This window comes from Lepidothrix coronata, unplaced genomic scaffold (assembly GCF_001604755.1).
Source record: "Lepidothrix coronata isolate B3197 unplaced genomic scaffold, Lepidothrix_coronata-1.0 Scaffold63, whole genome shotgun sequence".
Lineage (NCBI taxonomy): Eukaryota > Metazoa > Chordata > Aves > Passeriformes > Pipridae > Lepidothrix > Lepidothrix coronata.
In genome coordinates this window covers 7,408-32,515 of record NW_016690243.1, presented here as the reverse complement: position 1 = coordinate 32,515, position 25,108 = coordinate 7,408, and the positions used below count along the sequence as shown (strand labels likewise).

Here is a 25,108-nt window from a genome sequence, read left to right as displayed (position 1 = left end):
GAAACAACATCTCAGCCTTGGCCATATTGATCACCATAACTGGTCTACTCTGGCCTCCAATTGGGAGGCCTGGAGACACACCATCTATAACGCAGCTGTCTCCTTCGAGAACACACATAGGATCACTCTCAAGGAAAAAAGGCAACGCGGAAAGAACCGTGTCTTGCAGAATACACCATCTAAGGAGTCTTTCTGCTGTGCCTTTTGCAATCGGATATGTCTGTCACGTATTGGCCTCATAAGCCACCAGCGTGCCTGTAGCAAATGTGGATAGAGCCTTCCCAAATCTTCGTTCGCGAAGCCTAGCCATGATGATGATGAACCTAATTCTACTTATTTATACCTAGAGTGCATCTTGTATCATATTAGTGAGACAAATCTTAACACAAACTAACACATCCCCTCTAATTTGTGAGCTCCTAGAGAGAAAATTACCATAATAGAGATTTAAGATGCATCTGTGTGAATTGCTTTCATACAGGGCATTTTACCTTTTAATATATAAAGGAAATTTGCTGGAATTCACTACCAATGGGCACAAGTAAACCAATCTAGTTTCTTAAAGGTATGTGATCTCAATTTCTCTGACACACTGTGTGCTATACAGTAACTAGTTATGTTCCTCCAGCAATTTTAATTTCCCTATATGCTGAGCACAGAAAATCATGAAAAAAATTAAAGCTTTGAAATCTTATGAGGCCCCAGCTTTACTCTATGCATGAAACAAATCTGTCTTTAGACATGGATCTGGACTGAGTATTTCAAATTGTTGCAGGAGACATGGATGGGACACTAAATGAAATACAGACTTGCGTGACGTTGAGAAACAGTGATCTGAATATTTCACTCATACTGATGAAAACTGGATTCCACTCTTCCCTCTCTCGGAATTTCTATATAATATGGGCAGTCACAAACCTCTCAGAAGCAGTCGCTCTGTCTAGGCACACTGAACACTTTTAAGTAACAAATATTCAGAAAGAAACAAGTCCCAGCACTTCAAGTGTGGAATCTAAACACAAGAGATGGAGGCTTTTCACTTTAATCACTCTGCATCTCTTGTCCTGCTCCATAATTCTATGATTTCTATGCAACAGCCTTTCTATGCACAAAGTGTCGCTGCTAAAGAGAGACACAATACCCTTCCTACAAGAAAACAAGACAGAGAAAAATAGGTAGATATTATCATGAAAATACAAAATAAAGGGCACAGTATTAATGAGTCACAGGGCCAATCTCATTTCTGGCATTTTCTGCTTTAGGGGACTACTTTCAAAAGCTTTCATTTCTTGAAGGGGATTACAAGCTTAGAGTTTCAACTCATATGTCTGAACTGGGAAGCCAAGTTCTTCAGTCATTCATATAGGTCTCCAGAAGTTGATTTTAACCCCAAGTTACACAGTGTGAAATAACCTTTTCCTCCCACCTCAGTCACTGCTGGGTAGAATTTCCTAGATTTTTTTGTAGATTTGGTTTTTGAGCATTTCAGCACAAGGTATTTCCCAACACAAAGTAGTCATTAGTGGGTTGGCAGCACTTATTTCACAGGTTTGTTATGATGATGTATTGATGACTGTGATGCATTGCAGACAGTGTGACAAATATTAAAGACAATAATAACAGCAATAATTAATAATTATTGAAGGATAATGTTCTATAAGGAACACAGGCACTGCCCTCTTTTTCTTATTTTCCACATCATAGAGTTAGCTTTAGACTTGACTCATCCTTATAGCTATCCCAATATCAAGCTGTTTGCTGGTGCAGGTGAAGGCTTCGATCAGGAGTAAAAACAAAGAACAGATGTGCTGGTGGCCAGGGAGCATTTGTCGATAGCACCATAGAAGTTACTGTAGAGAGTGACATAAATTATAGCAAGACTGCTATAATCAAAAGAAGACAAACTCCTATTCAGTCTTGTTCATCAGTAAAGTCTTCAGTAGCAGCTATTTGAGTCTGAAATCTCAGTCTTCAGATAAGATTTCAGGGTCTCTGGAGCCCATAAGATTTACTTCACATAGGGCTTAATCAATCTTGAAATTTCTCTATAGTGGGCACATTATAGGCAGGAAAGACAAAAGGCAACAATGTCATTCCATCTTCAAAATTCCAGCTCTCATTGTGTCGGTAATTCTTTTACCAGTGATTGGAAAAATAATTCAAAAATAAACTGAAAAAACCCAAGAACTTCTCTCATTAGCTGTTGAAAATAAAATCACTGCTCTTCTTGGAGTGGTGATTAAGGAGTCTATTTTCTGTATTATTGGCAACTGCCTGTGAAAGAGGGATAACTCTTAACTGTTAAGATTTTTTCACTTTCAGCACAGGGAGAAATTTTTAGTTAAAGTATTGGTAGAACACTGGTCTGAAGCTTCTGAAGTGCCTGCCATAAAAAAAATATTAAAACCTCCCCCCTCAAGCAAATTAACCAGTATCTTTGCCAGTCATTTATTACCAGCATGTATTTTTATTAATTGATACCTCCAGTGGGGTTAAATGAATCTGGCTTTGTGCCTAACACAAATCACTGTGCATACAAAAGATGCAAATTCCCCACCTTTTACTCTGCCCGTTCTCTAGCTGACATTAAAAGATGACTTTTAGTGTTCTTTCCAATTAGTCTTTACCTCTCTGCTGTCTTCTGACATTTCCCTCCTCATAAATTGTCTTACAAAATTACTTTTTCCAGATTAAAGTGTAAAGCAGCTACCTTCCTGCACTGAAAACATGAGAATACCACTACTTAATTTTGACCTAAAAATAGATTTTAAGAAGTTATTACTATGAGTCAGCAACAAAGTAAATAGAATGGGAAATTTCATCTCATTCAACATTTAATTGTGCAAGATACTGTACCTATTTCCCATATTTATTAAATAAACTTGTGAATGATACCACTTAGCCCTTTTAGAATTAGAAATATTTGTGCTTCAGGAATTGTGATGCTTTGCTGAAGCAATTTAAATTACTTAAATTCAAGTCCAAATATAAACATTTGAAAGAAATTTTCACATGGACTTTTCAATATCTGATCTTCAAGATAACACATGGGTAAAAACCAACATGACAAATGATTAAAGACACACAGGAAAAATATCTGACCTGAAATGAGCTATGGAAAGGCAGTCTTTCAGAATCACAGAATCAAGAATCAACCAGATTGGAAAAGACCTCTGAGATCATCGAGTCCAACCTTTGACTACGTTGTCAACGAGATGACAGCACTAAGTGACACATTCAATCTTTTCTTAAACATCTTCAGGGACGGTGACTCCACCACTTCCCTGGGCAGCCCATTCCAATGCCCAATCACTCTCTCTATAAAGAACTTCTTCCTGAAGTCTAACCTAAACTTCCCCTGGCGCATCTTAAGACTTCGTCCACTTGTCCTATTGCTAGTTGCCTGGGAGAAGAGACCAACACCCACCTGGCTACAACCTGCCTTCAGTGCTTGTAATATGAAAAAATAGCATGCAAATTGGAAGGAAAGCAAAATTCAGGACTGCCAGAAAAGGGGAGATGACAGCATGAATGCTGGAGGAAGCCTATGTCATGGAAGGGTATTTAGTGTTGAATGGCAGACTACAGGAGGGACCAAACACATATACGGGTGCATATTTCAGCAGACCACCTGCTTCCAGAATACCTTGCTAGAAACATTAATTTAATATCAGGAAAAAATTTGCAAGTACAATGTGTCTGTCCATGAAAGAACATTACAAACAGATTGTTACGATACCTTCAATGTCCTCGGCATCTTCTAAACCAAATTCCTGCAATAGATCTGCCAAACACAAAACAGATGCCTCACTAAATACTCCTAAAAAATTATGACGCTAAATCCAAAACCACTTGAAGAGAACATTACCTGATTTCTGCTGTCTGTTTTTAGGAGAGGTTTCATTCATTTCCAAAGCAGATTTGGAAGTCTTCAGCTATGAAAGACAATTCAATGATAAAACACCAAATTCAAAGTAACTACATACTACTTAATGAGCAGAATAAGTAGTTAGTCTGATATGAAAAAATACTCACCTGTGAATTGTTGGGTTTCTCAAAAAAACCTGGAGGTGAAAAATGTTTTGGAAAACGTTATTTAATTGTGGGTATCTTTTACTCCATTCAACATCGGTGGTTTCTACAACTAAGCAGAAACAAGTCACAAGCATTATTTCATCAAGATTACAATACCTAACATTCAATTTACCTCATCACGCAGCACTTGCATTAGGATACAGGAAAAGAACAATGCATATTTCCCATCATGAACCTTGGATTTAAAAAATAATTATCACAGAACTAAGACAATTTATGTGAAGCAATAAGGTCATGCTTGTTAACAGAACAAGATCAAAATATTTATAGTTCTTTTGAGGAACTGAATCCTGTTTTCTAAAATGATTATTTCAAAAGCCAAAGCTGGTCTGCTGCAATGAATGATCATAAAACAGCATTATGACTGTGATTATTCTACAAGTGCTTAATACTGAGGAACATTTTTCTTTGCATTGATAGCAGGAATGCAGACACAGAAACCTCATATATGTGTAACAAGGTAAAAGCAAGGCAGCCCTCATCAGATTGTTGTGGGAACAATAGAAACAAATGTTGTTTAGTTGTAAGTTACATTTATAGCACAGTTCCAAATACTGTTTTTTTTTAATTTTGCCCAACATTGAATCATTTCCAAACCCACAGAATCTACTGCCCCACCTATATTTCTCAAAAGTTCTATGCTAGTCATCTTACAGACATCTTTGAGTCCTCTCACGAAATAAGTGTATGAAATATTACTAAACATGGCTCCATGGTAAAAATTTTGTATTTTAAAAAAATCCAAACTAACATTAAAAAACAGCATTTGAGTTCACTAAACCTGGTCATCTAGCAGGATGAAAAGACCTTAGCAAGATTACCATAATAACCTTTTACCCTCTTTTCACACTGATGTCTTAGTAGAATCATGCAAAGCAGACTTCCACAACAAATACTTAACAACTACATTTCAAGCTCCTGGGAGTTCATAATGTTTTGCTCAAGATGCTCAGGAGACAGTGTCACAAACTACAGGCAGAAATCCTCAGCAACAAAACATGAACTTTTAGTCCTATTTTAGCCCCTACGTACAGTATAATAAAAAGCTATCAAAAGTTGAGCTAGGAGGAAAAAAAAATGCTTAGCCAGATCACAGCTGTCTTCCACTGCATTATCATCCAAGAAAGTTAAATGTTCAGAAAGGGTCAATCCTAAACCACATATACTTTCATCACTATGCAACAAGAACTTGAACCAAAAAAATTAGAAACACGTCCAAATAACACACGTAATGCAAACAACTTCCTCTGCAAACTGGTCAGCAAGCGCTGTGATAAGGCATTAATTAACAGTAAGCGTTTCACAGGTATAGCTCACATCCACATCATGACAACACTTGAAAGGCAGACACTCATACAAGTTCACTTCAGCCTATAAAAGCTTACAGACAAACACTAGGCCACCAGGAAGTTACCATTGTTGTGTTCCCCTGAAACAAGAAGGGAGCATACTCCATGTCTCTCTGCAGCTGGGAGCAACATACTGGATGACACTTTTCTCAGACTTTGAGAATCTGCCTGTGTAACCCAAAACACATGAATGAGAACTGGTACAAATGCATTTTCAATCATTTCTACGCAAAAAGTTGCTGCTTAAGTCAAATTGTGTAGCATGACATCAAGTATATTAGAGATACAAAACCTTTTTATTGTAGCCTTGGAAAGGACGCATCAAGACATAGTATACTGGAAAATCACAGCAGTTGTGTCTGTTTCCAGATCTTAGGCAACACCTTCACAACTCATCTAAACTATTCTGTCACACTGACAAACTGGACAGCCACAGAAGAGAATTAATGTGGTAACTCAAGATGCAGATTGTGAATCAATAGCTGCAGGTCTGCAGTGAACCAATATTTCCACTGAAGTTGTACCTGACATTCAAGTTTGTGCTGATGTTCCCTAGGCATGTATCCTGCAGTAGTGAGTGAACACAGCACGATTCTCAGTCATAAGGGTCATTTGGGCTGGTCAAAGACTAGCAAGGCAAAGCTTACAGCTACCTTAAAAATAATAACATTTTAGTCTTGTAGTTTTAAGAAAGGCATGGGAAGACTTCATTTTTCCTCATAAGAAAAGCCAGAGTGGCGTAGCTATAGACGCTGCTCATTACCATGAATAGAAAGAACTAAAAAGGAAAACACAGCCAGCATATGTGGTGTCTCTGTTGAACATAACTTTCAAAAAGGGCCAGACTACACTACAAGAGGTAGAGAGGATCTATTCAGAGGCAGGTAACTGTCTAGGTTGTAGACCGCAGAGGCAACTGCTGATCAGGTCAGAAGACTAGAGCTGTATGGTAAAAAAGTATCAATCCTGCCTGCCTCTGGGAAAAGGTCAGAGTATTTTAAGCAACAAGAAGTTCACTACTTCAATATTATATTAGAAACCGAACTCAGAGGCCAGTTGTTATGAGACCCAAGCTGTTGGCTTGACCTAACTTCACCCCAATCCTAACTGAACAGCTGACCTAGAACAGAAATATTTAAAGGGTCCCCCAGTTACAAACATATGGAAAAAACAGGAAAAGAGGAAATAAGCCTTATCAACAGTAGAGCCCAAGCCAAAAGCAAGCTCTCAAGTGCTTCTGGATCTTACTCCTATCCCCCTGCAGTGAGAACACCCGTGTCCTTCACACAAAGTACCTCAGAATCCCAGGGAGATTCAGCATCTTCCTCTTGCTCTGCTCCCACTGCTGGCAGGGCACCTACAAATCAAGTAAGAAGTGAGATGCTTGAGTGCTTACATTTCCACTCTGCTTTTCCCAATCAGTCAAGCCTTGCATCCCAAAGATGCAGGTTATATTGCTGAGGACAAACTAAGAAGTGAGTTTTATTCAAGAGTGTGGGAAGATGGCTGGCGGTAAAAATTAGAGGAAACCGATGAGTTATATTCCCATCCTCACACAAGTTATAACAGTACGGAAATCACGGGGTAAAATGCAGCTGCTATTCCCTCGATGGAATGCAGTTGGCACGTTCCATGATGTTTCCCCACACAACAGTAACCACTTGCTAAGAGGGATGGAACGGAAGGTGGAGTGGAGTGGAGACACCATGGCCAGGCTCTGTGGAAATCCCTGCAGGGAAGGAAACTCACTGGCACTTTGCAGCTGATAACCCACATAGCACCTGTCAAGGAAGACAGAAGATGTCCTGCTGCTGAGCCAACAACTGTGGCAAAATCTCTTTCCTCGGATGAACTTGGTTCATTAAAGCCTAATTATAATATTAACACACACCTCCATCCCAAAGTTATCCACCTCCAAGGTATGACCACTCCCCCCTGGGCACATGCTCTATATTTTTTGACTGTATCTTTAAAAGCAAAGTGAAAGAATTTTACACCAATCAGTAACAAAGGTATTTAGGACTAAAGTCACTCAAGTTTCACCTAAACCTAAAGCAATAAAAGAAAGTTGAGAATGCAGGAACAGTTAGGGAAGACTCCGTTGTAACTGATGCGATCAGTTGATGGGCTGAACCTGTAGGGAGCCTGTTGGGTAAGAACTGCACTCTACACACACTGCATATTTTTACTGGGATTAGAGCTTGTCTGTGTATTGCTTTAAAAGTGTCTCTGCAGTCAGATACTATCACCAGTGATCCTTGAACCTTAACCTATCACAATTTTGTATTAATAAAGAGTGTTGTTCTGCAAACTGTTCGAGTGAGTCCTTCACAGGTGCTGGCAGTTGCTGGCAGTGAGTAAGACACTTGAATAAACTGGGAAGACCCACTGAGGGGTCTCCCTTACGCTGTTGGCTGAGCCCCCTGAAATGGGCAGTCGAATTGCCCTCTGATCCAGCAGGACTGTTAGGTGATGGGTCTCCATAACAGGACAAGGTTGAGCACAAGGGTCTCAGCTTTCCTGGGGTGCTGACAGATAAACAAATCACTGAGGGTTAAGGAAATCTCCCCACACTAAGGGTTGAGAAAATCTCCCCTTTTCACGTGATAAAGAGTTTCTTCACACACAGACACTTCGTGGTATGTCCCTTACATAGCCAGTTCCTTTTTCCTTCCTTTCCTTTTCCTTCCTTTCCAGCAGAAGATGGCTATGCACAACACCTGACACAGCTACAGGCAATACCCAACTCGTTTGAGTAACATTCAGAAAGAGACTCCAGTTTGCTGCAGTCCTGTTGTGTGCAGAGTTTAGGTCACCTCTCTGCAGCCTACAGCTCCAGAATTTGGCATTTACTATCACTTTCCACTGTACAGGGGTGCCACAGAAACACTATCCAAAGCATCCTCACACTAACATCACTGAAGTCACCAAGAGACAACATTTCTTTTGTAGAACTACCAGGAAAGATCTTCCTTGACAGAGTTGTTACACTGCACCTTCCCAGAAGCTGGACACCTAAGCACTGCCTTTTAAAAATAGAGTAGAGGCTCACAGCTCAAACACTTACCCAAAGACACAAAAGCCGTTTCTATCTCAGAGGATTAAAATTCAAACCTCTTCTCCAGTGAGATGATTGTAATGTTCAGTCTCAGTGGGTTCTTGGCCAGATTGTACTATCCTATTTCTCCATTTTAAGTGACTCCATTGGGTAAAACAGATTCAGGATTCAGCTGTGTAGATACATACACACAAAGAAGCGGGAAGGAGCTAGAGACCAGTAAGGGCATCCACCCCAGAAGAAGCAATTGCTGGTTCCAGCCTGGACTCTGACTACTCACACCATGCCAAAATGCATGCCTATGGTAAAATGCATACAGACAGATGAGCATGTAGAGACACAACAGTTGAATACAGCAGGTTCTGCCAGGCAGGCCCCATGCAGCATTTGATCACCAGCTACACGTGCTCTGGTAACACCTACCACACCAAGCTACTCTCTGGAGATGGACAGTGGAAACGATGCCTTCCCCTCCTGCCCTCAGACCTCAGGTAAGTACCAAAGTGCTCAACTCTGACCAGGCTGGTAATGTTTTCAAGCATAGACAAGTGTGGCATTGGAGAAACCCTCTACTTTTTAAAACTGGACAAGGTGAGGCACTGGAACAGAAGAGAGTGCTCTCAGCTTGACTCCAATCTTTCGCAGGCTTGAGCCAAGAGCAATCCCAGCTTGTCAATCTGACAGTACCGGTCAGAAAAATGGGAATACTACTGTCACACACAAGACACTCTAGTCCTCCTCCTCTTTTTCGCCTGCTCATTTTGTTCAGATCACTTCAGAAGGAACAAAGCAAGAAATCAAGAATGGCACTTGGTTCTGTAGAAATAGATACATTTCCGGAAGAATTTGTAACAGAAAGCTAGAACTCCTCTCGCTAGGAAGGCTTTCTGCCTAAATGGTAACTCTTTCTCAAAGGCAGTTTCAATGCTTTCCCTCCCCTGCATAGCAAGAGATGTTCTCAGCCTTGCTCTCTGGTATGCAGAGAGATAAAAGGTACAAGGCCTCCTTGGGCCAGAGAGGGTGGGGGAGAAGAGAGAGACGATACAAAAAGCATTGGAGGAGGTGGGGCATTCCCTGTGCCCCGGAGGCCCTGATACATGCAACATTGTAAAAAAGTGGTCCTTGCATCTGAAATAAATCTCTTTTTTTTAATCCTTCCATTGTCTTGGCATTCTTGGGAAGAATACCTGCATATGTTTACCTCACACTTCATATAGCATTGCTTGGAATACAGTGCTACAATTTCAGTTCTTCAAGAATGAACGAAAAAGAATAAAAGCTGCTTTCTTTCTCTGCCAATACGTAATGGGATTCACAGGCAAGGGAAAATTTCGCTATCTCAGAAGTTAATCACCATTTTAGTTAATTTCTCTCACCTGAGTCGTCTTTTGAAACATTGTGGACTTCACAGATATCATTACAAACAGAATTTTTCACATCCTCAGCAACTAGCTTTTCGCCACTGTCTTCCTTGTCCTGCTTCTCAACTTCTTCTTCCTGTTCAGGTGATTCTTCCTAAAAGAGATCAACTAAAGCAGCTGAAAAGAACAGAAATAAGCATTGTCTTTGCTGTTCCTCCATCAGCAATTCCTCAGGTCAGCCTACCTCTAGCTTCATTAAGTTATGTCATTCTGGAACATATGCCTTTTCTTCCCCTACTTTGCTCCAAGGAAAATCACTAGCTTCCTGCTCTCAATCTTATGCAAATTTCTTTTTGTTTCCTCACTTTCAGCCATCGCACCATGCATTTTCCTAAACAGCAGTAAATCTTCACAGATAAAAACTGTATATAGAACTGAGAAAATTCTAACTGATTCCAGAGTCTACTGCCTATTCTTTTTCCTGCAAAACCATATTCTTATAACAAAGAAACTCTTTCGGCTAGGAGTAAGACATTATCTAACGTTAAAAATGGATGATCAAAAGATGCATATATGTGAAGAATACATATTAACAGAAATCCAGTTTACCATTTGTTTCTTACCTATATAACCCTTAGGAAATATCTCTGTGATTGAATCATCCCTATATACTTACTTTGCTGCTCGAATGAAATGCTCTCAAATTTTCTTCATATCTATTTAAGTGCAAGTTTTCACTTTCTTGTTTCAGTGGTTCACAGATTTTATCACCTACTCCTTCATATTGCTCTTCTTCAGTATCTTCATCACTCACATGTTCAAGAATGGCAGAGCTTGGTCTTTCACTTTCAAGTCCTGGATTTTTTGCTGCTGACCAAGAATTATTACCACTTTCAAAGTCATCACTGAAGCTTGACTTTTTCTCCTTAAGACCACAACTATTTGAGAGAGGGGGAGGCATCTCTTTTTTCCCATCTGTCATTTCAGAGTCTGCAAAACAGAAGTCAGCATTTCTGTGAAACTTCTCCTGAATCATGCTTTTCCTGTTCCAACTTTCTTGTGTATCTTGAAGATTATTTAGATTTTGAAAGACAGCTTGTTTTGGTACTGACTTGCAAGATACTTCATTATTCATGAACTTTGGAGACATTGATGTTTTATTTTCTAGCAACCTTTCATAACACCCAGCTATGAAAGACACAGGAGTATCAACAGATTCCTCCTGCTTTTCATCATGTTCTTTACTTATTTTATCATCAATGGAGATAGTGCCAGTTCCACACTGAGCTTTCTCTTCATACTTAGCTTTACTAATATACTCTAACTTCCCATTAATTTCCCCTTTACGTTCCATTTTTTTCCCCTGCTCCTCTTCCAGTATTTCACTAGACTGAGCTTCTTCATCTTCCAGCTCTTCCTCCTCCTCTCCATCTTCAGTAAAATCTTCATCATCCTCCTCCTCTTCCTCCTCGTAATCTTCATCACCATCTCCATTGTGATTTTCATCATCATTTTCCTCCTCCTCCTCCTCTTCTTCCTCCTCCTCCAATTCTTCTTCCTCCAGGTTGCTTGCAGCTGAGACATCTTGATTAAACAATTCCTCACTGTCTCCTTTGTTCAGGTTTGCATCTGATGGGATTCGCTGTTTGAGACTTTTCTTTGGTGACTTAGGACTTTCAATTCTAGAACCACCATCATCATCTTAAAGCACAAGAAAAGGGAAAATGCATGTGAACAGGAGTTAAGTAAACAGCAATGTTATTAGATTAATGCGCAGGAGAGGAGCCATCTAGGAATGTCTGGAAAATGAGACAGGTAAGGTTGGGCAGGATGGAGGATGGACTTTATGGGGGAAAAAGGCTTAATGACTTATTTTATTCTGAATTATTAAATGCTGTGTTTTCAAAATGCTACTTTTCTCATTTATTATAGCAAAAATTAAAAAAAACAAACCCAAAAACCTACTTAGGAAGTCTACTTATATATATTGGTATATCATGCAACCTTTTCCAAATAGCTTACTTTTTTTCCTGAACTGCTGTGAAGCATTCATTAGCAGTGTCAAGTTTGGCTTCTGCAGCTTCTGTAAACAAAGATTTATTTAAAATTTTTTTAACAACAACAACAAGAAATTCTTTGTTCATATCAAATCTTGAACAGTAAATATAATCAGACAGTAAATATAATCAGACTGTCCTTATGATAGTGGTGACTTCATCCTATATTTCTAACTACAAAAAAACTCCTCACGTATGCAATTCAGGGAGTATTTCACACTGAGCAAACTAGCACCCTTCTGCAAACTGCTTCCAAAATTATGTTTGCGTGCATATCAGTTCTAAAAATCTGTTTCTAGTACTTATAATACTTAAGTAAAATTCAGCTATATTCAAGATAGCAGTTCCAGCATGCTTACTTACAAATGTGCACTACTCAAGTAACTGTTAAGATCCCTAGACTTAATGCATAAATTAGTCCCTGCAAGTACACTTAGCAAAATACCCCTAAATTTCAAAATCATGGCAGAAAAATGCATAATTTCTATTTAAATCAGTGCAAGAAAATGAAATCATGTTAAAACTAAACATGCTTGCACCTCCAGCATTACAGAGTGGGTTGAACTATCATGCTCCAGTTCCTCATCACTGCAGAATTCCAGTGAAACAGAACAGATGCTCCAGACACCATTCAGAAGTTGATAATTCTCCAGATCATTAGTAAAATCAGTAGGTGTGAGAGTTTGTCACTGACAAAAAGAATACCACCCGAGCATTCAGACACAGAGGTAAAACATGCAGTGTGAGATCACATGCAAGCACAGAATGCCATCTTATAAAAGGAAAAAGACGACCCATATGAGCCATCCATTCATTAAGCACTCTTGAGGAACCTGCTGAGGAGGAAAGGAAAACTAGGTGAAGAAGGATTTATGTAGATCTTGATAAGTAAATGTCGTTTTTCTTTATCAGTTAGGAATCTATCACCAAATTTACACAAAACAATAACAATGTTTGGAGAAGAACAGAACAGGTTATGGAGAGAACAGATTAGGTTATAATAGTAACTTAAAAACATTTAGGGTCTGCAAATCTGACTCAAATGAACAAGAACAAATAAAACTACATGGCTGTTTATCTTGTCACCTACTGCTCTTTTGCTCCAAACTACAAATATACTGCATGCTCTGCCCCAGCTACAGGTCTTTTAGGAAAAACTCACAGCAGAAGAAAGGCTGGCAGGACAGAGATTGTTTCTAAAGAGAAAACAATATTGGTTGGAACAGCAGCATCTTTCAATCCCAAAGAAAACTTGCCTTCAAATCCCTTATTTTTTCAGGACATTTTTCCTGTAAATGCACCATACCTTGGGGGTAAAATCGAGTTCCTCTTCCTCAGAGGTATGCCAACTGTCATCGCTTCCCTCTTTCTCAGAGCTTCTTGAAAAGCAAAGCAAAATGAGTACTATGTCGCTCAGATAACTCCTCAGGTAAGTGTTAGGTACTTTTAAAGTCTCACCTTATCGAGTCTCCTTGGGAAAAGTCATCTGTTGCTGTTCAAACATTAATTGACATTAGTTGAAATTAGATTTGGCACATTAAAAATTAACTAGCACATATAAACATTTAACATGGAGAACTCTACAGGTCGTAATAGAACGATGATGCTTCAGGTAGTCAGCTCAATAGAGGTGGCATGAATGAATGCATTTCCAAAACAAAACTGCTTTTTCAAATGACACTGAATTAAAAAGAAAAGAAAGAAGAGGGGAGGAGAGGGGAGGGGAGGGGTATATCCCCTTTGGATGCTTATACCTAAAAGTTTAAGAAACAAGTCTAAACTTAAAAAAAAAAAAAAGAAAAAGCGTAGCAGAAATATGCTATGTTAGTTAACACTGAACAAAATGGTGGTGGTTTAGCAAGACATTAAATAAAAGAACCTCCAAAGTATTCATATTATACATCAGAACACATCACATGCAGAGATTTTACTAACTGAAGTAGCATTATGCATAACATTATGCTATATACTATGCTATCTGCTGCTTTACCCAGTTACAGATTATTCTGAAAAAGTAAAGAAAATTAAAAAACATAATCAAGATCTAAAGCCTATTCTCAAGTAGAAGAATCACCAGCAGTTCTCTACTCTGCACCAAAAAGGGCGTTCAGCAGACAAAAGGGGCAAAACCAGGGCATTCTATACTATGCTCCAAGCTACTTGTACATAGGATCATAGGATAAATAAGGCCAGGGAGGAAGTCTCTTAGCTAACCGCCTTCTCAAAACAGGCTCAGCTATGAGGTCAGGGAAGGTTGTTTAGGGCTTTATCCAGTTTGGTCTCGAACACCTCCAAGGAGGGAGACTCTACAATGTCTCTGTTTTACTGTGTTTACTGTTCCCACATCCAATTAGAAACTCATTTCTATTTATGCCTCTTGCATCTCTCCTCCTGTCACTGGGAAGCACCTGGCTTTTTCTCATATGTACTAGAAGCTGCTGCTAGGTCCCCATCAAAGTCACCTCTTCCCTAGGCTGAAAAAGCCTGGTTTCCTCAGCCTGTCTTCAAAGGGCAAGTACTCCTGCCCCTGATGAATCTGATGGCCTTCCACTGAACTCCATTGCTCACTGTTGAAAGACCAATCAATCTCTCTTGCATTGGAGGCTCGAATTCCAGGGTGCGGGACACAATCCAGCAAGTGCCAAGCAGGAGTGGATAATCACTTTCCTCAGTCTCTTGGCTATGCTGCTCTTAATACAACCCAGGACACTGTTGCCAGGGCATCCTGCTGGCTCATTCACAGCTCACACTCTGCCAAGACCCTCCGGACTTTCTCAGCAAAGCAGCTCTCCAGCCAGGCAGTCCCAGCATGTTTGGTAGTGATTTGGTTTCCTTTCCATGTACAGACTTTGCAGTTGCCCTTGCTGAGTTTTGTAAGACTGGCCTGACGGTTCATTTCCACACCCTGTCAGGGTACAGTGCCTCTGAATGGCAGCACTGCCCTGAAGTGCATCTGCTGATCCTCCCAATTTAGAGCTATTTGCAAACTTGATGAGAGTGCACTCTAGCACATCACTGATGTACTAAAGAAACCTGAACTCCAGGAATCCAGATTGAAGAATGCTAAAACCTCTCAACTGTTGACAGCTAAGATGAAATAAAAGGGCTCTGCAATTCCCAAAACAGAAGGGAAAAACAGAAACAACCTCCACATAGTAGCTATTTCAGCTACTTCCTCAAGTTCTTGATAATTACTTCCTGTTAACTATCATAACAAAATGAAGTCGCTTATAAATAAGAGACTGGTGACCTTCCAAAGAGTTGCACGATGACAATCAAACTACGGTCTTGTGCAGAATCATGCAAGGGAAAAGAAAACAAAGGCATATCATGCCTGAAGACATCTCCTGTACTAGCAGTAAACCACAAATGAGTATGCAAATTTTGTCTGTTCTAAAGACAGGGCTTATGTGGGAATTTTGATGAGTACATCTCCTGACCTGTACTGGGCTTTTGGACAATGAAATACAGTGTATATGTCATGTAGATAAAACCTAGAAGCTGAAATCTCCAGTGCAAGGACAAGCTAACAGTTAAAATACCAACACAGTCTCTAATTTTTAATGTTTCCTATTGCAATATTTAAAAAATATTAATTAGTTGTAACAGTTTTCTGTTATCTCAATCAGTACCAGCAGTTTAATCTACCTGCTAACATCCCAAGCTGAATAAAAATCTGCCTCTTAGAGCTGGGCGGACAGTGTGGAGCACTCAGCTATCACTCTTGATAGGTGATTTCAATTATATTTTCAATTAGTACAGTTGTAATTCATCAAAATGGCTGAGTCAGTTTTCTGAACTTTTGCTTTCAATGAATAGTAACTTGAACCAATGATCAAGACCAGGTCACATTGTCCTTTACAAGGCAAGAGAGGCAAAGTTCATGAGCTAGCTTTCAGATGAACTCTGACTACTGTAGAAATGGGATCTAGAAAAGCAGTCTCTAGGGAGACTGTTTCTACTTGATTTGAAGTCCATTTCCCTTTCAGACTAACAGAAGGACATATGTAAAAATAAAATTATTTATTACCACTAATGACACAAAGCAAATGTTAAATTCAATAATAAAGAACCAATGCAAAACATGCAAACAAATAAAAAACACTCAAAGGCTGCTCTCAAATACAATTTATAAAACCAATACCATCAATATAGGGACCTCCAGGATAATAAACATCATAGATGTGTTAGTATTTGGATATAGTACAACATGTTTCATATTTGAAATGCTACTGTATAAAATACCTTTCCTTGATTTTCCTGTTCTTGATGTCTGGTTAGGAGATTGTTGAATTCCTATATCCATTTAGGAAAAGGCATGGAAAGGACAGACGAAATAATGACATCAGAATAAACTGAAATTCCCAGAAACTTGGAAAACATAAGCAGTATATCAAAGCAGCTACAGCAATGGGAGAATATACTGTGACTGCCAGCCTACTCTACAGTTGTAAGTTCTTGAAACAAAAGAAATCACAATCTATAGAACTCTACTCTTAAGGTACAGTGTCAAACAGTAACCTCATTTACTTGCTCCATGTAAGACATCCATATTTCAATATTTTGAAATACTGAAACAAACCGTGAGAAATTTACTCTTCTGACAACTTTAGTATTTCCCTCAGCTTGACTACTCCTTGTCTAGCACAGGCTGCAAACGCAATTCTAGAGTGCTTTAAACATACTGCACACAGAAGTCCTTACTCAAAGCATCCCAAAAATCTGTATGTGCCAACAACTAAACTTTGGCTATAGACTATCCAGAAATCTGAAGGAAATCTTGGCTCCTAGTACTCACACCACCATGCAACTCTGAGCCATTATGTCATTTACACTTACTCATCTTAAGTTACAGTTTTAGCGTGTTTGTTATCCCTTGCTAAAAAAGGAACCTAGTAACTTCTTGCCTTAATCCAGCTCACCTGAAAAGTTGTGTCGATGTCTGATGCAAACACAGACCCCTCAACCTCTGTAGATAGGAGTCCTGCTTACATTGATCTGACCATGCTGAACCATTCACATAGAGAGTCTGTATCACCAGCCAGAACACAGACCTGACAAGAGGTCACAGTGTTCCCCCAGGACCAAAACGGGTGAATTGACTAGTGTGAGTATCATGCATATGTGTCTGTATGTGTGCACATCTGTGTGCTGTGGAACAGAAGCTCAGAATATAAATCACTATGCACCTGTTCTACCCATCCTGTTCAGTAAAATTTTGTATTTTAAGGCAACGAATGGTGTAGTTCAGTTATTGCAGCTACCTGACACCAAATTTCTTCACAATGTTGAGAGCAGAGTCCTGCTTATACTGATTTTACCACACAGAATGAATGTAGCAAAAGGACTCTTATCAAAAAAATACATTTAAAGAATTAAGAAATTACCTTAACATGGTTTCTCATCCCTTCTCCATTTCTCAGTTTTCTTAAGAGATGATACAGGACAATTTTTACTGACTTTGGGAGATACAAATTACACTGAGGCACTTCTTTTCTAAGAGTTCTCTGCTGGAAACCCAACAGTTTCTGTAGGGACTCAGGGAAACGGAAAAGGAACACGCTAATATACAGTGTAGTAGCTAAAAAAAAAAAAATTGACTCCTTGCCTCTAGAAAAATTGCACAATTATTAGTTTTTGCCAAAGAAATTCCAACTTCAAATCTAAAAAGTCTGTCACTCCATGTGTTAGGGCTGGACCATTCACTTGGAGATATTTGCAAATCTGTCCATGATTAATAAAAATGTGCACAAATTGGACAAAAAGAGGGTAAATATTCAAATAAGCAAAAGCTAACTTCTTAAATATGCTGACTTGCACATTAGAGGAGAGTATTTTGAAAAATGATCCCAGAAAAATAGTACAGAAGAGCAAAAGAAGAAAAAGTAATTCCAAAATGGGTTTCTCTGTACTCTCAAGATCATTCCAGCTTTTCCTCTAACAAAGACTTCTAAATCTGTTACTGCAGCATATCAAAAACACTCTCCTGATACAGGATCTACCTGTGCTCTGCATGTACAAGCCAGAGACTGCAAAATTAATGCCAATAAATGTTCTCTATATGCTACTAATCTCTCAGAGACAGTAAGTGTGTGCATTACTACCTGTACCAAGACCTTTCAAAAAGAAAAATTATTTCCTGCAATCCACCAAGAAACTTTACAAATCTCCAACTAGATCAAAGCAACTGTTCCTAAGTCAAAGCAACAAAGTCTGACTCTAAATTAAAATCCTGCATCTGGGAAAAGTCAGCGAGGAAAAATATCCCATATTTTGCTTGTATTTCTTGACATATTTAAAAAAAGGAGTTACAAACTGTATTTAAAGGAGTAATGAATAGTGTTTGAACACTGTCTTCTGCCCTTTTGCCGCATAGTTCCAACATAACATCCTTAAAAACTCAGAAAGAATAAAACCTCTCACTTGTAAGGCCTGAGATGTAAAGTACAAGACAAACTATTTCATTTATACTATGATATTATTTTTCTAAGATTCCTCTAGGGCTCTGTGAGCTCATAAGTGTAGGTTAGATTTTTAAAACTCACTAAACGACTGAATGATTTTTTGATCACAAGGCAATTTAATTGTTTTTCTGAATCACAAGTAACAGTTTTTAAAAAAAAAAATCATAAAATTATTGAAAAGCTTTATTTTTATTGTAAATCAAACTATGTCCAAGACAATATAGCATACACAGACACTGCAATGCTACTGCTAAGAAATTTACTTTTACAATATAACTTTTCCTAAATATGTCTCTACAGCACCTACACAGAAACAATTGTGAGTGATGCTGAAAAACAGGGTGACTTGCTAAAAGGACCTTAGTGCAGATGAAACTACTAATATTAAAACAAAGACACATAAACTCCATGAAAATCAACAAGATGTATCTTTCTCCTAATTCCTCTGTTGCTTCCCAACTACAGACAGAGGAACAACTATTAGGGATGAACCTACCGCTTTTGTAATTGGATTTTCACAATCTGAATGGCCATCTATGGCTAAACTGTACATATCTGAAAAGGAAAAACACTTCTGCCTATTTTCTTTATGGCTGCCTTTCTCCCCCTCTCTCAATGAAAACTTATATAGATGGGCAATCGTTCAGACAGAAGGCAACAACCTTAAGAACTGGACACGTAGCACACAAATCAAATGCTTTTGCAGCCTGAAGAAGCACCTCCAACTAGCAACAAATAAGCACATTCACAAAACTTGTGCTGCTCCACCTGATGCTGCCACTAAAATCAATGGTGAACACAGTAAGCATTAACAATACAAATCCCCTACAGAAAAGGCCTTAGTGATTTTCCTCATGAGCTACTCCACAGTTAAGGATCCTACCTCCTCTGTCCACAGCAGGTGCGCCCAACGTAAAGGCAGCAGCTCCTCTCCGCTGCGGAGTGCCAAGTACCGTGATGCCCTGTGCACCACCTGCAGAAACTTCTGTGCTTTCCCAGTCTGCATATTCTCCCAGTTGCTTACTAAGACTGCATACAGAAAGAGAGGAAATATATTTGATAAAAAATAACCACATACTTGCATATACCATTCAATAGTTTACAGCCACTTATTATCCATCCCACACATATTCCTAGCCATATAGATTCATATACTCATATGCACTTACTGCATGACTGTAACATACACCAGTACTCACTACAGTCACGTTCACTCTATAGACGCATATTCAAACCTACAAAGTTATTAACTCCTTCTTGGTACATGTATTTCAGCTTAGCTTTTAAGCAATCTTAGCCGCCCTAGAGAAGAAACAACAACAGGCACAAAGCTATGCATAAGAGGAGTAAAACTGCTCAAGATTTTAACAAAAGGCATATCGTATCTCCTCTGAAACAACAGGTTGGTAGTTCTTGGTCGTTGTAGTGGAAGCCAGTAAGGACAACAGTGCTGGGAGGGGGAGAGGGCTTACATGTGTTTCAGTCTGCCAAGTTCCACCTCTGGATAACTGTAGGATACATTGGGCAGATGTGAGCTTAGCAAAACTTGAAACTAAACAGAGAACTCTGTGTAGAAATTTTCCTCAACTTCCAAACTAACATGAGACACTTGAATGATACATACCAGAAGACAAAGAGGAAATGGCCTCAAGTTGGGCCAAGGGAGGTTTAGATTGGGTATTAGGAAAAATTACTTCAATTAAAGGTTTGTCAGGCATTGGAACAGACTGCCCAGGGAAGCTGTTGAGTTACCAGCCTTGCAGGTATTTAAAAGATGTTGTAGATGTGGTACTTAGGGACATGATTTAATGATGGGCTTGGAGTGTTAGGTTGATGTCTTCACTTGATTATCATCTTAGAGGCCTTTTCCAACCTAAATGATTCTATGAAGACACCACTGAACACAGCTTCAATACAGGTCTCAATACACCATTAAACCTTGGTGCTCTTATCAAAAATGATCAAAAGCCACACTGATAACTGACAACTTACTCTAACAACAAAGTTTAAAATTTACCTAGAATATCCATGAATAACAGCATAATCCTCAGCCGTCCATCCATTAGTGTCTTTGTGGGAAAGATCAGCACCATACTGAAGAAGAACTTTTATCAAATTAACCTCTCCCCCAGAAGCAGCAGTCATAAGTGGGGTTCTGAAACACCAAAAATATGATACGAAGTAGATAGTTTTACACAGAAAGTGTAATTATTTTTATTCCTGTTTGCCCTCAAAAAAGTATTCTCCCCATTACTTTAAAATTAATAAAAGATAAAGCATTTTTCATTAGGTATTATGAGAAACAATAAAATGGGAGAAGAAGTCAAAACAAATGTTTGACCTTCAAACAAAGCTTCCACATAGACAACAGTTACATACAAACTCTGCTGCTACGCAAGAGATGGCTTTTCAAATTGAGGCAATGCTGCTTAGCTAATGGCAGGTTTCCTGCCAGAAAGGCCATCACAGACAACACCATCTTGCAGAAAACATCCACCGAGGAATGACAGCAAGCCACTGAGGTATGACCCACTTCCACAAGGCACGCAGAAATAAAAGCTTCTCTGTGGCTACCTGGGTTTTTTTCAGAGCTCATTCCTATGCCTCTCATCAAACCAACCTAAAGAACACTAAAGAGACCCATGTAGAGTTTTGAAAACCCCTCACCTTTCACACCGATCTCGAGCATGCACATTAGCTCCCTTTTTAAGAAGAAACTCCATTATTTCTTCGTGATGTTCAGAGACAGCAAGAATAAGTGGGGTATATCCCTCCTAAAAGGGCAGATACAGTTAAAAATAAAAGTAAAAAAAATCTTCAAGAAAAATATGAATGCAACTTTTTGAAAGAACTTCTTCAACAAATAAAAAAACCTTACCTTATTTTGAGCATTAATATTGGCATTATGCTCAAGTAACAGCCCTGCTACAGTGGTATTAGGAGATAGGACAGCCAGGTGAAGGGCAGTGTTGCCGTCAGCATCTGCCAGATTTGGGTCAGCACCATGCTCTAGTAGAATAGCCACACATTTTTCTTGCTGGCACTGTACTGCCTGGGAACAAAACACAAAAAAGGAAAAACTTCTAACAGTTACCTTTCACTGTTACAATTCCCCCAGCTTCCCAATACTGGGAAATAAGAGCACCTTCAAAGATTAGCTAACATATGCCCTTCCACATCAATCACAATATGCATTTTTCTACACAGGTCTAAATAAAGAAATCTGCAAAATACATAATTTAGGGCATAATCAATAAGCCTCACTTACAAGAACATAATACAGTCCACATACCTTCATCAGTGGTGACTTGTTATCATTGTCAAAAAGATTTAGCTTACACTGGTTTTCTACTAGATGTGTAACTACATCCACATGGCCGCTTGCACAAGCGAGATGCAGAGGTGTCCTAAAAATTAAATAAATTAAATTAGCACAGACAGGCATAATTTCAGGCTTTGATAAATGGATATGACCACAAGTTTCACTCTGCACTAATTTTTAACCGCATTGCTGTAGGTAGGTCCTCTGTGGTTTTGGAAGCTCAACTAACCTTTCAAATGTTTTAGTATCTTGCTGAGAGACAGAGGAACATCACCTCCCTGGCTGGGTGGGAACAGAGAGGGGGAGGTACACGAATTAAGTAGCAGGTGACACAGGAACTCAGCGATTTGTAAGGCAGATACTCCTTGTTAGGGGGCAGCTGATGGGCCCCCTCCATAGCAAAGAGCATGAGGACAAGAAAAACACACAAGACTTGTGATATCTTGTTACAGACGGAAGAAACTGAAGCATCAAGGAAGAGCTCCTAAGAGCAACTACCACCAATTTTTGAAAAATTCCCATGCAAGTATGCAGGATCCTTAATCTCTGAAGAAATGGCTGACTGAGATTACTTGAAAGCTAAACAGAACTTCTAGTGAAAGAGTCCATGATCATCTAAAAGCTGCTACTACCAAGCACTAGGAAACAGGACAAACCTAAAGACCCTAACAGCTCTGAAAACAGGAAAGTCTGCAGAAAACCTGTAGGCTCATAGCTGCCCTTCCAACCAAGCCTCTAAGCCTGCCAAGTGGAAAGAGATGGCTCTGCTTGGAGCAAGTCCTGCTGAGCTCCACAGAAGATCCACTTCAGGGAAAAGGCTGGGAGAACATCAGAGTGTTCACAGTTGTCTCCACAAGAGACCTTCAGTAACACCAAAGCTGTTCTGCCACCCCCCTGGGGATCCTGCTCAGACTCAGCTCCTGATGCTCCTGCCGTCATACATTGATCACCCATGGGGTAGAAGAGACCTACTTATGTCTGATCAGCCACAAAACAACTCAACGAGGAGACCACAAGGGGATAGCAAACTGATGGCACACACTTTCAAAGGCACCCGAGCCAACAACCCAGCAGCTACAAGATATGCAATGCTAAGCTCTAGAGTTCACTTTGACAGGCAGCTGACAGAGTAAATCTCTCAGGGATTAGTTTGACCCAGGATTCATGACTCGCCAGCATCATGCCTGCAGTGCTTCAAACTCTGTGCCGAGTTTTGCCTATCTTTTTCAGTAGGGCTGAAGGCTTTGCTAGACCACCTCTGAAAAGTCTGCTCCTAATTCATGCTGTTCCAAACACATTTTTTTGGACGTCCTACGGGCTACAAGACCCACTTTATGGAAGGAGCCTGTAGGCATGAGACTTGCCATGTCCCTTGTGTAGGATTTTGCTTTTGGAAATCCTGAGGAGCGGAACTGAGATATTCATATGAACAATGCACATTTCAGCATTTCAGTCTGAAATAATACACAATTTCAGTCATTGCTTCACAGGTTTCCTATTCTTCACTTCTATTTCCAATCATGCCTTTGAGTCCCTGGAGGACGTGATGAAGCTCTGAAACTCAATTGCATCTCATGATCGTTCACACCACACATCACACCCACAAACACTAAGAGGGAGTAAGGTGGGCCTGTAACCCAAGTGTACAGGGGCTGCAGCAAACAGGCATACTCTGTCCACTGAATTCCTCTCAGGCAAGCTTTTCAGCACTGAGCATTGTCATGCCAAAATCATTGCAGTGCTCTACTGCCTTGCCTCTTGTGAAATTTGTTTTGGGTTTTGTTTTGTTTTTTTTACAGCGTGCTACTTTATTTCCCCAGCTATAACACTGATAATAGCTTGACACACGGAAGGAAACCTTTCTAGAAGAAACAAAGCTGTCTAGAGAATGAACTTACACACAAAGTAGCCAAATTTCATATTAGGGCCTGCTAAAACCCGATGACTATTTCCATAAATGCCATTGGGCACCCTGACTCAAGCAAATGGAGTCACAAAACGCACTCAATTCGCCTTAAACTGCATCTCCCATCTCTAACTGCATAAACAAATACTAATTGCCAACACTCAGGCACATAATCCACATTAGCAAAGTGGATATTTACCATGCTCTTTCCTGCTTCTACAAATCTAGGTGTTTTTAGGGCAATAAGTGAGCTGGTCACCACAAGTCCAGCCTTCAGGACAGGCAGCCTAAGAAGCTGAGCTACCCTGCCAAAACCAGCATCTCTTCAGAATATCACAAAACTTTTTACTTCGAGCCTTTTTAGAAAAGGTATTAAAGGGTTGTAACATACAAGACTCCAAAACTTCAGCCAATTCCCTTATGCTAGATCACTAGGAACTATGCTGCAGCCCAGGGCTTCTCCTGAAGACAGAATTGCCAAATACTTGCTGTGTGCAACTCAAAAACTCACACAACAGCACTGTCAGAAGCAGCAGCTTTTCCTGCAAGTCACTGACCAGATCTTCCAATCCAAGGTACTGATTAGCTGAGCCAAAGCCTCAGTGCAAACAACTAATTAACTGCCACCTAAAATCAGACTGGCTTTGGCTGCCACATCACAGTCACAAATAGCAACTGTGCACGCAGCATCAATAAATATCATGTTTATTCTGCATTACAAGTCCTTCCCAACTCGGCCGAATTCACAGGGTTTCTGACAACACAAGCCCGATTCCCACAGCCAGCCGAGGGCTGCGCTCGGCTGCGGCGCCCGCCCTCCCGTTCCTCCCAGGGCGCTGCCGGCCCTGCGCCGGGGAGCTGCCGGGGGCTGCTGTAGGTGCACCTGGGGCTCCCGGCCCACCCCCGCGGCTCCCGCGCTTACCGCTCCGCCTTGTCCCGCCCGTCGATGCCGTATTTCCTCAGTCCCTGCCGCACCTGGGCCAGGTCGCCGCTGGCGGCCGCACGGTGCAGCTTGCCCAGATCCTTCTGCCGGAGCTCGTAGGCACCGGCGGGGCAGGGCAGGGAGGCGCTGCCGGGCGGCGGCTGTCCTTTCCTCTTCCTTCCGAACCCGAAGATCCTCTTCATCCTGCGACAGGGACGCGGGAAGCACCCGGCGGGCTGTGTCGGGCTCCGAGCAGGGACGGGGAGGGGAAGAGAAGGGAACTCCCGACAGCGGCCTCGACTCGGTGCGGCTGCTGCGGAGCGAAGGGCCGGCGTGCCGGGAGGGGCGGGGCAGGGCAGAGCTGGAGCAGGGGCAGGGCAGAGCTGGAGCAGGGGCAGGGCCAAGAGTAGCAGAAGGGGCAGCAACAGGGCACCACTCGCTGCCCGCAGAACCCCCCCCGCCCTGCGAGCCCGGCGCAGGCGCGGTCCGGGGGCGGTGGGAGGCGGCGGGAGGGCTCGCGCAGGCGCGGCCGCGGGAGGCGGTGAATTAACGGACAAAGTGGTTATCCCGTGAA

General features: G+C 40.6%; 1 protein-coding gene across 9 annotated transcripts in view; it reads right to left on the bottom strand.

Annotated features, from left to right (window-relative positions):
* ANKRD26 (ankyrin repeat domain 26) overlaps positions 1–24,852 on the bottom strand; it is a 45,898-nt gene extending 21,046 nt beyond the window's left edge. For 2 of the 9 annotated variants that reach the window (XM_017817854.1, XM_017817859.1), the window contains exons 1-17: positions 24,535–24,850; positions 21,677–21,791; positions 21,263–21,436; positions 21,052–21,158; positions 20,402–20,539; positions 19,268–19,413; positions 16,166–16,216; positions 13,379–13,412; positions 13,227–13,299; positions 11,886–11,946; positions 10,540–11,564; positions 9,879–10,017; positions 6,740–6,801; positions 5,510–5,612; positions 4,036–4,064; positions 3,869–3,935; positions 3,740–3,784 (exon numbers count right to left, since the gene is read on the bottom strand). In XM_017817854.1, the coding sequence (XP_017673343.1) occupies positions 3,740–3,784; positions 3,869–3,935; positions 4,036–4,064; positions 5,510–5,612; positions 6,740–6,801; positions 9,879–10,017; positions 10,540–11,564; positions 11,886–11,946; positions 13,227–13,299; positions 13,379–13,412; positions 16,166–16,216; positions 19,268–19,413; positions 20,402–20,539; positions 21,052–21,158; positions 21,263–21,436; positions 21,677–21,791; positions 24,535–24,737 (2,572 nt within the window). In that variant the 5' untranslated portion in view covers positions 24,738–24,850. Of the gene's footprint in view, positions 1–3,739; positions 3,785–3,868; positions 3,936–4,035; positions 4,065–5,509; positions 5,613–6,739; positions 6,802–9,878; positions 10,018–10,539; positions 11,565–11,885; positions 11,947–13,226; positions 13,300–13,378; positions 13,413–16,165; positions 16,217–19,267; positions 19,414–20,401; positions 20,540–21,051; positions 21,159–21,262; positions 21,437–21,676; positions 21,792–24,534 lie in introns of all 9 variants that reach the window. The other 7 variants (XM_017817860.1, XM_017817855.1, XM_017817861.1 and 4 more) reach the window with 7 other exon arrangements.
* Between the last annotated feature and the right edge of the window lie 256 nt (positions 24,853–25,108).